Source organism: Salvelinus namaycush, unplaced genomic scaffold, assembly GCF_016432855.1.
Source record: "Salvelinus namaycush isolate Seneca unplaced genomic scaffold, SaNama_1.0 Scaffold706, whole genome shotgun sequence".
Lineage (NCBI taxonomy): Eukaryota > Metazoa > Chordata > Actinopteri > Salmoniformes > Salmonidae > Salvelinus > Salvelinus namaycush.
This window is the reverse complement of record NW_024061427.1, coordinates 43,532-56,437: the sequence shown is the minus strand read 5'-3', so window position 1 is coordinate 56,437 and position 12,906 is coordinate 43,532. Positions and strand designations below refer to the sequence as shown.

The following is a 12,906-nucleotide window of genomic DNA, read 5'->3' as shown; positions in this document are numbered from 1 at the left end:
GTATTCTGTCTGTAGTCTGTCTGAATCCTGTCTGAATCCTGTCTGTATTCTGTATAAGATGCTCCATGGTCTATTTATACCTCTGTCTTTATTGCCTCATTCAGCCTGCTAATAACCTGGCCGACAGGAACCATTTGATATCTCATTACTGCTGATGAGACTCAATCACATCGACACAATCATCACAGACATGGCACTGCTTCCTCTCTTTCCCTCGTTCTCTCTCTCATCACAGACATGGAACTCTCTCTCCCTTTATACTCTCTACCTCCTCCTCTCTCTCTGTCTCTACAGTACCTCTCTTCTCCACCTCTACCTCTCTCTAATCCTCTCTTCCTCTAGCTCATTCTAATAATCTCTTCTTCTCCCTCTCTTAATCTTCCTCTCATGCTCTCTCCCTCACTTCCTCTCTATATCCCCCTCTCATCCTCTACCTCTACCTCTCTACCTCTACCTCTCATCCTCTACCTCTACCTCTCATCCTCTACCTCTCCCTCTCTCTACCTCTCATCCTCTACCTCTCCCTCTCTCTACCTCTCATCCTCTACGTCTCCCTCTCTCTACCTCTCATCCTCTACCTCTCCCTCTCATCCTCTACTTCTCCCTCTCATCCTCTACTTCTCCCTCTCTCTACCTCTCAACCTCTATCTCACTCCCTCTCATCCTCTATCTCACTCCATCTCATCCTCTATCTCACTCCCTCTCTACCTCTACCTCTCATCCTCTACCTCTACCTCTCTCTACCTCTCATCCTCTACCTCTACCTCTCTCTACCTCTCATCCTCTACCTCTCCCTCTCATCCTCTACTTCTCCCTCTCATCCTCTACCTCTCCCTCTCTCTACCTCTCATCCTCTATCTCACTCCCTCTCTACCTCTCTCTCATCCTCTACCTCTCATCCTCTATCTCACTCCCTCTCTACCTCTCATCCTCTACCTCTACCTCTCTCTACCTCTCATCCTCTACCTCTCCCTCTCATCCTCTACCTCTCCCTCTCTCTACCTCTCATCCTCTACCTCTACCTCTCTCTACCTCTCATCCTCTACCTCTACCTCTCTCTACCTCTCATCCTCTACCTCTCCCTCTCATCCTCTACTTTTCCCTCTCATCCTCGACCTCTCCCTCTCTCTACCTCTCATCCTCTATCTCACTCCCTCTCATCCTCTATCTCACTCCCTCTCATCCTCTATCTCACTCCCTCTCTACCTCTTCCTCTCATCCTCTATCTCACTCCCTCTCTACCTCTCATCCTCTATCTCACTCCCTCTCTACCTCTACCTCTCATCCTCTATCTCACTCCCTCTCTACCTCTACCTCTCATCCTCTTTCTCACTCCCTCTCTACCTCTCATTCTCTATCTCACTCCCTCTCTCTCCTTCTCATCCTCTATCTCTCTCCCTCTCTACCTCTCTACCTCTATCTCACTCCCTCTCTCTCCTTCTCATCCTCTATCTCTCTCCCTCTCTACCTCTCATCCTCTATCTCACTCCCTCTCTACCTCTCCTTCTCATCCTCTATCTCTCTCCCTCTCATCCTCCCTTCCTCTCTAGTCATGATGACGTTCAGAGGGACACATCATTGCACTAGAAAACAATGCCTCATCTATACAGAGCTGTGTGGAGTTGTAGCTGGCTGACATGCTGCTAGACTGCAGCCACATCTGCCTTCATTAAGACCGTATCCACCAGCCACTGTAATGGATGGCAGAGCAGTTAATAAAGAGCAGAGTAATTGATGCCAGAGTCATCGATCACACCGCCTGTTTTCCCAGCACTGGTACTGCACAAAAGTTGAACTATTTTCCACTTGAGACGCCTGGAGCGCTTTGCCAAAAAATAGTCCACCCACACGATCTGAAAACAATGGAATTAAAGGCTTCAGTGGAACTTTGAAGAGACTCAACCCCCCCTCGCCTAATCCATCACACAGAGGTAGCTGGAGACCAGAATAATGGAAACCATAGAAACTGATGGATGGCAGGGTGGTGTGTTGAGCCCAGAGGGAAGATAAGCGGTTGGTAAACGGAGACAGAGTGCCGTTCAGTTGATGGTGAGGCTTCTTTATTTGGCAGAATCACACAAGGGGTCTGAAACTGCCCTTTACTCCAAATATAGTCAACTACTTTTGAGTGAGTCCATATGTGGGTCCTGGTCAAAAGTAGTGCACAACACAGGGAATAGGGTGCCATTTAGGACATAGCCCAACTAATACCCTATTCCCTATATAGTGCACTACTTTTGACCAGGGCCATATTTAGGATGCACACTTGTCTTTATAGTCTCCCATCGGAGTGTGAGGTAGCTAGCCATGTTAATGAAGGCCACAGCTGCAGCTCCAACTGGCTCTGTGCTGATTCAGTCTGTTCAGTAGACAGACAGACATCACCACAACATCCCTCAGCCCCTAGCCTCATCAACCCTTTCTCTCTCTCTCCGTGTCCCTACTCTCACCACCTCTCTCTCTCCGTGTTCCTACACTCACCACCTCTCTCTCTCCGTGTCCCTACTCTCACCACCTCTCTCTCTCTCTCTCTCTCTCTCTCTCCGTGTCCCTACTCTCACCACCTCTCTCTCTCTCTCTCTCTCCGTGTCCCTACTCTCACCACCTCTCTCTCTCTCTCGCTCCGTGTCCCTACTCTCACCACCTCTCTCTCTCTCTCTCCGTGTCCCTACTCTCACCACCTCTCTCTCTCTCTCCGTGTCCCTACACTCACCACCTCTCTCTCTCTCTCTCCATGTCCCTACACTCACCACCTCTCTCTCTCTCTCTCTCTCTCGCTCCGTGTCCCTACACTCACCACCTCTCTCTCTCTCTCTCTCTCTCTCTCTCTCTCTCTCTCTCTCTCTCTCTCTCTCTCTCTCTCTCCGTGTCCCTACTCTCACCACCTCTCTCTCTCTCTCTCTCCGTGTCCCTACTCTCACCACCTCTCTCTCTCTCTCTCTCTCTCTCTCTCCGTGTCCCTACACTCACCACCTCTCTCTCTCTCTCTCTCTCCGTGTCCCTACACTCACCACCTCTCTCTCTCTCTCTCTCTCTCTCTCTCTCTCCGTGTCCCTACACTCACCACCTATCTCTCTCTCTCTCTCTCTCTCTCCGTGTCCCTACACTCACCACCTCTCTCTCCGTGTACCTACACTCACCACCTCTCTCTCCATGTACTTACACTCACCACCTCTCTCTCCGTGTACCTACACTCACCACCTCTCTCTCCATGTACTTACACTCACCACCTCTCTCTCCGTGTACCTACACTCACCACCTCTCTCTCCGTGTACCTACACTCACCACCTCTCTCTCCGTGTACCTACACTCACCACCTCTCTCTCTCTCTTCTCTCTCTCTCTCTCTCTCTCTCTCTCAATGCTGAAGTAGCCATGCTGGTTAAGTGTGCCTTGGATTCTAAATAAATCACAGACAGTGTCACCAGCAAAGCATCCCCACACCATCACACCTCCTCCTCCATGCTTCACGGTGGGAACCACACATACGGAGATCATCCGTTCACCTACTCTGCATCTCACAAAGACACAGCGGTTGGAAACAAAAATCTCAAATTTGGACTCATCAGACCAAAGGACAGATTTCCACCGGTCTAATGTCCATTGCTCATGTTTCTTGGCCCAAGCAAGTCTCTTCTTATTATTGGTGTCCTTTAGTAGTGGTTTCTTTTCAGCAATTTGACCATGAAGGCCTGATTCACGCAGTCTCCTCTGAACAGTTGATGTTGAGATGCGTCTGTTACTTGAACTCTGCAATCTGAGGTGCAGTTAACTCTAATGAACTTGTCCTCTACATCAGAGGTAACTCTGGGTCTTCCTTTCCTGTGGTGGTCCTCATGAGATCCAGTTTCATCATAGCGCTTGATGGTTTTTGTAACTGCCCTTGAAGAAACGTTCAAAGTTTTTGAAATGTTCCGCAATTACTGACCTTCATGTCTTAAAGTAATGATGGACTGTTGTTTCTCTTTGCTTATTTGAGCTGTTCTTGCCATAATATGAACTTGGTCTTTTACCAAATAGGGCTATCTTCTGTATACCACCCCTACCTTGTGACAACACAACTGATTGGCTCAAACGCATTAAGGAGGAAAGAAATTCCAAAGATGTACTTTTAACAAGGCACACCTGTTAATTGAAATGCATTCTAGGTGACGACTTCATGAAGCTGGATGAGAGAATGCCAGAGTGTGAAAAGCTGTCATCAAGGCAAAAGGTGGCTAATTTGAAGAATCTCAAATGTAAAATATATTTGTTTGAACACTTTTTTGGTTACTACGTGATTCCAAATATGTTATTTCATAGTTTTGATGTCTACAATGTAGAAAATAGTAAAAATAAAGAAAAACCCTTGAAGGAGTAGGTGTGTCCAAACCTTTGACTGATACTGTATACCTCATCACATTCTATCAGAGATCTACAGACAGTTCCATGGACTTCATGGTAGTTTCTGCTCTGACATGCACTGTCAACTGTGGGACCTCCCTCTCTCTCTCTCTCTCTCTCTCTCTCTCTCTCTCTCTCTCTCTCTCTCTCTCTCTCTCTCTCTCTCTCTCTCTCTTTTTCTCTTTCCCTCTGTCTCTCTCTTCCCATGTCTCTCTCTCTCTCTTCCCCTCTCTGTCTCTCTTTCCCTCTCTCTCTCTCTTTCCCTCTCTGTCTCTCTCTCTCTGTCTCCCTCTCTCTCTCTCTCTTTCTCTTTCCCTCTGTCTCTCTTTCCCTCTCTCTCTCTCTCTCTGTCTCTCTCTGTCTCTCTTTCCCTCTCTCTCTCTCTGTCTATTTCCCTCTCTCTCTCTCTTTCCCTCTCTGTCTCTCTCTCTCTGTCTCTCTGTCTCTCTCTCTGTCTCTCTGAGGACAAACGAGGATGTAGTGAGGGCAGTCTGCGTCCCTGACTGTAACCCTACAGATCTGTCTCCCTGATAATAACTGACAGAGACAGATCACACTGAGAACATCACATATCACACACACTGCCACCAGAGCAATATACATGTATAACACACACACACACACACACACACACACACACACACACACACACACACACACACACACACACACACACACACACACACACACACACACACACACACACACACACACACACACACAGGGAGCCACCAGGCAATATATATCCCCGAGCAACTAGGGTGGGCTATATCCAATAGCCACGCAGGAGGAGGACTGATATATTTCACACAGCTAACAGAAGCAACATACTGTATATCACATGACCACATGGGACAAATATATCACCTAGATTCCTAGAAGTGGGATGATATAGGATGATGTATCACTCAACCACTACAGTTATATCAACTAGAAAGAAGACAGTGTTTCCACTATATTGGAACAATGACATCACCAATCATAGCATGACTGGGCAAGGCATAACAATGACATCACCAATCATAACATGAGTGGGCAAGACATAACAATGACATCACCAATCATAACATGAGTGGGCAGGGCATAACAATGACATCACCAATCATAACATGACTGGGCAAGACATAACAATAACATCACCAATCATAACATGAGTGGGCAAGACATAACAATAACATCACCAATCATAACATGAGTGGGCAGGGCATAACAATGCCATCACCAATCATAGCATGCCAGGGCAGGGCATGACAATGACATCACCAGTCATAACATGACTGGGCAAGACATAACAATGACATCACCAGTCATAACATCTTCAATAAGCCCAGTTATTAATGCAATTCATATCTCCCAGATTATCTCTTCTCATCGCCAAGGTGACCAGAATCTACTAGGCCGTAGCCAATCAGCATTCTCCTCCACCATATTCCATTGGTGTGTAGTTAGCGCTCTGTGATTGGGACTATTTAACGTCTCAATGAGAGCATGACACCAGTGTCATCATTGATTAGGACGTGGCAGATGACAATCTGTCCACTGAATACTAATCCATACTGGACCATGGGACTCTGCCACAGTGCACAATATACTGTGGTACCATGGACCTAACATCATCCTCAACAACACCGTGCTCAACAACACCATGCTCAACAACACTGTGCTCAACAACACCGTGCTCAACAACACCGTGTTCAACAACACCGTGCTCAACAACACCGTGCTCAACAACACCGTGTTCAACAACACCGTGTTAAACAACACCATGCTCAACAACACCATGCTCAACAACACCGTGTTCAACAACACCATCCTCAACAACACCGTGCTCAACAACACCATGCTCAACAACACCATGCTCAACAACACCGTGTTCAACAACACCATCCTCAACAACACCGTGCTCAACAACACCATGCTCAACAACACCGTGTTCAACAACACCATCCTCAACAACACCGTGCTCAACAACACCATGCTCAACAACACCATGCTCAACAACACCGTGTTCAACAACACCATCCTCAACAACACTGTGCTCAACAACAACACCATCCTCAACAACACCATCCTCAACAACACTGTGCTCAACAACACCGTGCTCAACAACACCGTGTTCAACAACACCGTGCTCAACAACACCGTGCTCAACAACACCGTGCTCAACAACACCATGCTCAACAACACCGTGTTCAACAACACCATCCTCAACAACACCGTGCTCAACAACACCATGCTCAACAACACTGTGCTCAACAACACCGTGCTCAACAACACCGTGTTCAACAACACCGTGCTCAACAACACCGTGCTCAACAACACCGTGTTCAACAACACCGTGTTAAACAACACCATGCTCAACAACACCATGCTCAACAACACCGTGTTCAACAACACCATCCTCAACAACACCGTGCTCAACAACACCATGCTCAACAACACCATGCTCAACAACACCGTGTTCAACAACACCATCCTCAACAACACCGTGCTCAACAACACCATGCTCAACAACACCATCCTCAACAACACCATCCTCAACAACACCATGCTCAACAACACTGTGCTCAACAACACCGTGCTCAACAACACCATGTTCAACAACACCGTGCTCAACAACACCGTGCTCAACAACACCGTGCTCAACAACACCATGCTCAACAACACCGTGCTCAACAACACCGTGCTCAACAACACCGTGCTCAACAACACCGTGCTCAACAACACCGTGCTCAACAACACCGTGCTCAACAACACCGTGCTCAACAACACCGTGCTCAACAACACCGTGCTCAACAACACCATGCTCAGTCATGTCCTGCTTAGACCTGTTTACACACCAACACAGTGCTGTTTATTAACCCTATCAGTCCCGAGGCCTGTTTACACACCAACACAGTGCTGTTTATTAACCCTATCAGTCCCGAGGCCTGTTTACACACCAACACAGTGCTGTTTATTAACACTATCAGTCCCGAGGCCTGTTTACACACCAACACAGTGCTGTTTATTAACCCTATCAGTCCCGAGGCCTGTTTACACACCAACACAGTGCTGTTTATTAACACTATCAGTCCCGAGGCCTGTTTACACACCAACACAGTGCTGTTTATTAACCCTATCAGTCCCGAGGCCTGTTTACACACCAACACAGTGCTGTTTATTAACACTATCAGTCCCGAGGCCTGTTTACACCAACACAGTGCTGTTTATTAACCCTATCAGTCCCGAGGCCTGTTTACACACCAACACAGTGCTGTTTATTAACACTATCAGTCCCGAGGCCTGTTTACACACCAACACAGTGCTGTTTATTAACCCTATCAGTCCCGAGGCCTGTTTACACACCAACACAGTGCTGTTTATTAACCCTATCAGTCCCGAGGCCTGTTTACACACCAACACAGTGCTGTTTATTAACCCTATCAGTCCTGAGGCCTGTTTACACACCAACACAATGCTGTTTATTAACCCTATCAGTCCCGAGGCCTGTTTACACACCAACACAGTGCTGTTTATTAACCCTATCAGTCCCGAGGCCTGTTTACACACCAACACAGTGCTGTTTATTAACCCTATCAGTCCCGAGGCCTGTTTACACACCAACACAGTGCTGTTTATTAACCCTATCAGTCCCGAGGCCTGTTTACACACCAACACAGTGCTGTTTATTAACCCTATCAGTCCCGAGGCCTGTTTACACACCAACACAGTGCTGTTTATTAACCCTATCAGTCCCGAGGCCTGTTTACACACCAACACAATGCTGTTTATTAACCCTATCAGTCCCGAGGCCTGTTTACACACCAACACAGTGCTGTTTATTAACCCTATCAGTCCCGAGGCCTGTTTACACACCAACACAGTGCTGTTTATTAACCCTATCAGTCCCGAGGCCTGTTTACACACCAACACAGTGCTGTTTATTAACCCTATCAGTCCCGAGGCCTGTTTACACACCAACACAGTGCTGTTTATTAACCCTATCAGTCCCGAGGCCTGTTTACACACCAACACAGTGCTGTTTATTAACCCTATCAGTCCCGAGGCCTGTTTACACACCAACACAGTGCTGTTTATTAACCCTATCAGTCCCGAGGCCTGTTTACACACCAACACAGTGCTGTTTATTAACCCTATCAGTCCCGAGGCCTGTTTACACACCAACACAGTGCTGTTTATTAACCCTATCAGTCCCGAGACTTGTTTACACACCAACACAGTGCTGTTTATTAACCCTATCAGTCCCGAGGCCTGTTTACACACCAACACAGTGCTGTTTATTAACCCTATCAGTCCCGAGGCCTGTTTACACACCAACACAGTGCTGTTTATTAACCCTATCAGTCCCGAGGCCTGTTTACACACCAACACAGTGCTGTTCATTAACCCTATCAGTCCCGAGACCTGTTTACACACCAACACAGTGCTGTTTATTAACCCTATCAGTCCCGAGGCCCCAGTAAAAATCAGCTTCTCATTGATCTGACTTCCAGCCCTGATATTTATCCTCACAATGAAGTGTTTCAACAGTTTATATTCAGGACAACCAGGGCTACAAGTAGAACACAAAACTATTTGACATAAACAGTTGTATTCATGAGTTTTATTGACAAACGTCAATACAAAAAATAAGGTCCGCCAAAGCAAAAACCTGATCTAAATGAATTGATATGAATGCTGTAAGTCCAGAAATTGTTTGCTCATTGGGGAAATTAATATCCAACTACTCAGTGACAACTGTGTAGAGTTTGTGACAGCAACTATGTGAGCTTATTACAGTGTTATAGACTCTATGATCCTATGATTTGCTATGTGGAAGAACCTTACCTTCTAACGACTCTACTGTAGCTTGTGAGGTCATAGACCTAAACATGTCACATGTGCGTGTTCTACTGTAGCTCGTGAGGTCATAGACCTAAACATGTCACATGTGCGTGTTCTACTGTAGCTCGTGAGGTCATAGACCTAAACATGTCACATGTGCGTGTTCTACTGTAGCTCGTGAGGTCATAGACCTAAACATGTCACATGTGCGTGTTCTACTGTAGCTCGTGAGGTCATAGACCTAAACATGTCACATGTGCGTGTTCTACTGTAGCTCGTGAGGTCATAGACCTAAACATGTCACATGTGCGTGTTCTACTGTAGCTCGTGAGGTCATAGACCTAAACATGTCACATGTGCGTGTTCTACTGTAGCTCGTGAGGTCATAGACCTAAACATGTCACATGTGCGTGTTCTACTGTAGCTCGTGAGGTCATAGACCTAAACATGTCACATGTGCGTGTTCTACTGTAGCTCGTGAGGTCATAGACCTAAACATGTCACATGTGCGTGTTCTACTGTAGCTCGTGAGGTCATAGACCTAAACATGTCACATGTGCGTGTTCTACTGTAGCTCGTGAGGTCATAGACCTAAACATGTCACATGTGCGTGTTCTACTGTAGCTCGTGAGGTCATAGACCTAAACATGTCACATGTGCGTGTTCTACTGTAGCTCGTGAGGTCATAGACCTAAACATGTCACATGTGCGTGTTCCTGAGAGTCTCAGCTTTTCAGAGAAAGCTTTAATAGTTTGTAGCTCAAACCATTGGGACTGCCCTAGTCTCACAAACACCGCTCTAACTCAGCCCCCGTTAGATGATCCTACGTTCTGTAGCTCAAACCATTGGGACTGCCCTAGTCTCACAAACACCGCTCTAACTCAGCCCTCGTTAGATGATCCTATGTTCTGTAGCTCAAACCATTGGGACTGCCCTAGTCTCACAAACACCGCTCTAACTCAGCCCTCGTTAGATGATCCTATGTTCTGTAGCTCAAACCATTGGCACTGCCCTAGTCTCACAAACACCGCTCTAACTCAGCCCCCGTTAGATGATCCTACGTTCTGTAGCTCAAACCATTGGGACTGCCCTAGTCTCACAAACACCGCTCTAACTCAGCCCTAGATGATCCTACGTTCTGTAGCCCAAACATACCATGTGTATCCTTTCCCGTGGTCAAATGACCACATCACCCTCATGTGGCCTCATGGGTTTCTATGTCAAACGCCTTTGTTTTATTTCAGTCTTCTGTGATGTATATAAAGTGTAATATTGGGATGCAAATTCAAAATGTAATACATTTCAACTCTATATGTGACATGATACCAGGTGTCTTCTTTTTGTTAAGCCCATAACCATGTGTGTGAGGTGGATACTTTTGTTACAAAGTAGATTTGTTTAAGACTACCAAGAAACACTCTGTGTGCCCCTGGTTTAACCCACTGCAGTAAAAGGTTAAAAGGGGTTGGAAGTCCTAAATCACGGCGACGTGACGACGGTGAGATTCACTGGCTTAAACAATAGCACAGAGTAATACTGTAACTATTCCTCACTTTTAAACCCAAGTGAAGACTGTAAATACGGCCCCATACTGACATCAGATGGGCTTCTGGTTAAATGTGGTAGTAAGAAAATGAGGGGTTTCAGCTGACATTTTATTGTAAACTGGCTCCATACAGGTGTCTCTTCCTCTCAGCGTCCAGCACTGTGCCCAGGGGTTGTTCCGCCTTACTGAAGGGTCAGGGGTCAGGGTTAAGGGTTAGGGTCTGGGTTAGGGGTCAGGGTTATGGTCTGGGCTAGGGGTCAGGGTTAGGGTCTGGGTTAGGGGTTGGGGTCTGGGTTAGGGGTAAGGGTTAGGGTCTGGGTTAGGGGTCAGGGTTATGGTCTGGGCTAGGGGTCAGGGTTAGGGTCTGGGCTAGGGGTCAGGGCTAGGGGTCAGGGTTAGGGGTCAGTGTTAGGGTCTGGGCTAGGGGTCAGGGTTAGGGGTCAGGGTCTGGGTTAGAGGTCAGGGTTAGGGGTCAGTGTTAGGGTCTGGGTAAGGGGTCAGTGTTAGGGTCTGGGTTAGGGGTCAGTGTTAGGGTCTGGGTTAGGGTTAGGGGTCAGGGATCTTACCCTCAGCGTCCAGCAGTCTGTCTATGCCCAGGGTTTGCTCAGCTTTGCTGAAGGCGTGATCCAATCTCTCCATGGCACTCTTCTGCTTCTCCACAATGCTCCAATCAAACAGCTCGGGCCTGCAGGGGGCGGGAACAGAATGAGCCAACCAGATTCATCCTCTAAACATTCTCTAGCCAATCAGACCACTCTGTTCCAGACTAAATGCCAACAGGTAAAGGAGTAGAAGAGCTGATTGGATGATGACTGAGCAGATTAGAGCTTTTCTTCTTGAATCTTGTTCTGAGGGCAGCTCTGCCTCGAGGGCAGACACACATTTGCATTCTTGCCCTGAGCCAGATAAAATAAGGAAAACCCACGGAGGAATTTGAGGGCTAACATCTGACCTGCGACTCTGACTTGACTGATTAAGATTTAACATAGTGAAAACTAACGAAATGTTGATTTTCTCTATCAGGAAAGGATGGGGTGTCCACTACCAAGTATTGTGATGAGTTGAACAATGATTGTGTATCTCTCCCTGTGAAATGCTTCCTGAGGCGCGCTGCCTTGGGAGAGCAGTCAGGGAAGTTCTGCAGCTTTATAAAGGAACCACAAAACAGACGTTAAGAGAGCTCCCAATTCAAACCAAATCAACTGGTATTTGTCACGTCGAATACAACAGGTGTAGTAGACCTTACAGTGAAACGCCGAATACAACAGGTGTAGTAGACCTTACAGTGAAACGCCGAATACAACAGGTGTAGTAGACCTTACAGTGAAACGCCGAATACAACAGGTGTAGTAGACCTTACAGTGAAACGCCGAATATAAAAGGTGTAGTAGACCTTACAGTGAAACGCCGAATACAACAGGTGTAGTAGACCTCACAGTGAAACGCCGAATACAATAGGTGTAGTAGACCTTACAGTGAAACGCCGAATGCAACAGGTGTAGTAGACCTTACAGTGAAACGCTGAATACAACAGGTGTAGTAGACCTCACAGTGAAACGCTGAATACAACAGGTGTAGTAGACCTCACAGTGAAACGCTGAATACAACAGGTGTAGTAGACCTTACAGTGAAACGCCGAATACAACAGGTGTAGTAGACCTTACAGTGAAACGCCGAATACAACAGGTGTAGTAGACCTTACAGTGAAACGCCGAATACAACAGGTGTAGTAGACCTTACAGTGAAACGCCGAATACAACAGGTGTAGTAGACCTTACAGTGAAACGCCGAATACAACAGGTGTAGTAGACCTTACAGTGAAACGCTGAATACAACAGGTGTAGTAGACCTCACAGTGAAACGCTGAATACAACAGGTGTAGTAGACCTCACAGTGAAATGCTGAATACAACAGGTGTAGTAGACCTTACAGTGAAACGCTGAATACAACAGGTGTAGTAGACCTCACAGTGAAATGCTGAATACAACAGGTGTAGTAGACCTTACAGTGAAACGCCGAATACAACAGGTGTAGGTGTAGTAGACCGTACAGTGAAACGCCGAATACAACAGGTGTAGTAGACCTTACAGTGAAACGCCGAATACAACAGGTGTAGTAGACCTTACAGTGAAACGCCGAATACAACAGGT

General features: G+C 46.8%; 1 protein-coding gene across 1 annotated transcript in view; it reads right to left on the bottom strand.

Moving 5' to 3' along the window:
* The window catches only part of LOC120042525 (dystrophin-like), a gene marked incomplete at its 5' end in the record, with an annotated part of 86,551 nt that overhangs the window by 33,195 nt on the left and 40,450 nt on the right, over positions 1 to 12,906 (bottom strand). The window contains 1 exon segment of the mRNA XM_038987366.1: positions 11,323 to 11,441. Within this exon segment, the coding sequence (XP_038843294.1) occupies positions 11,323 to 11,441 (119 nt within the window).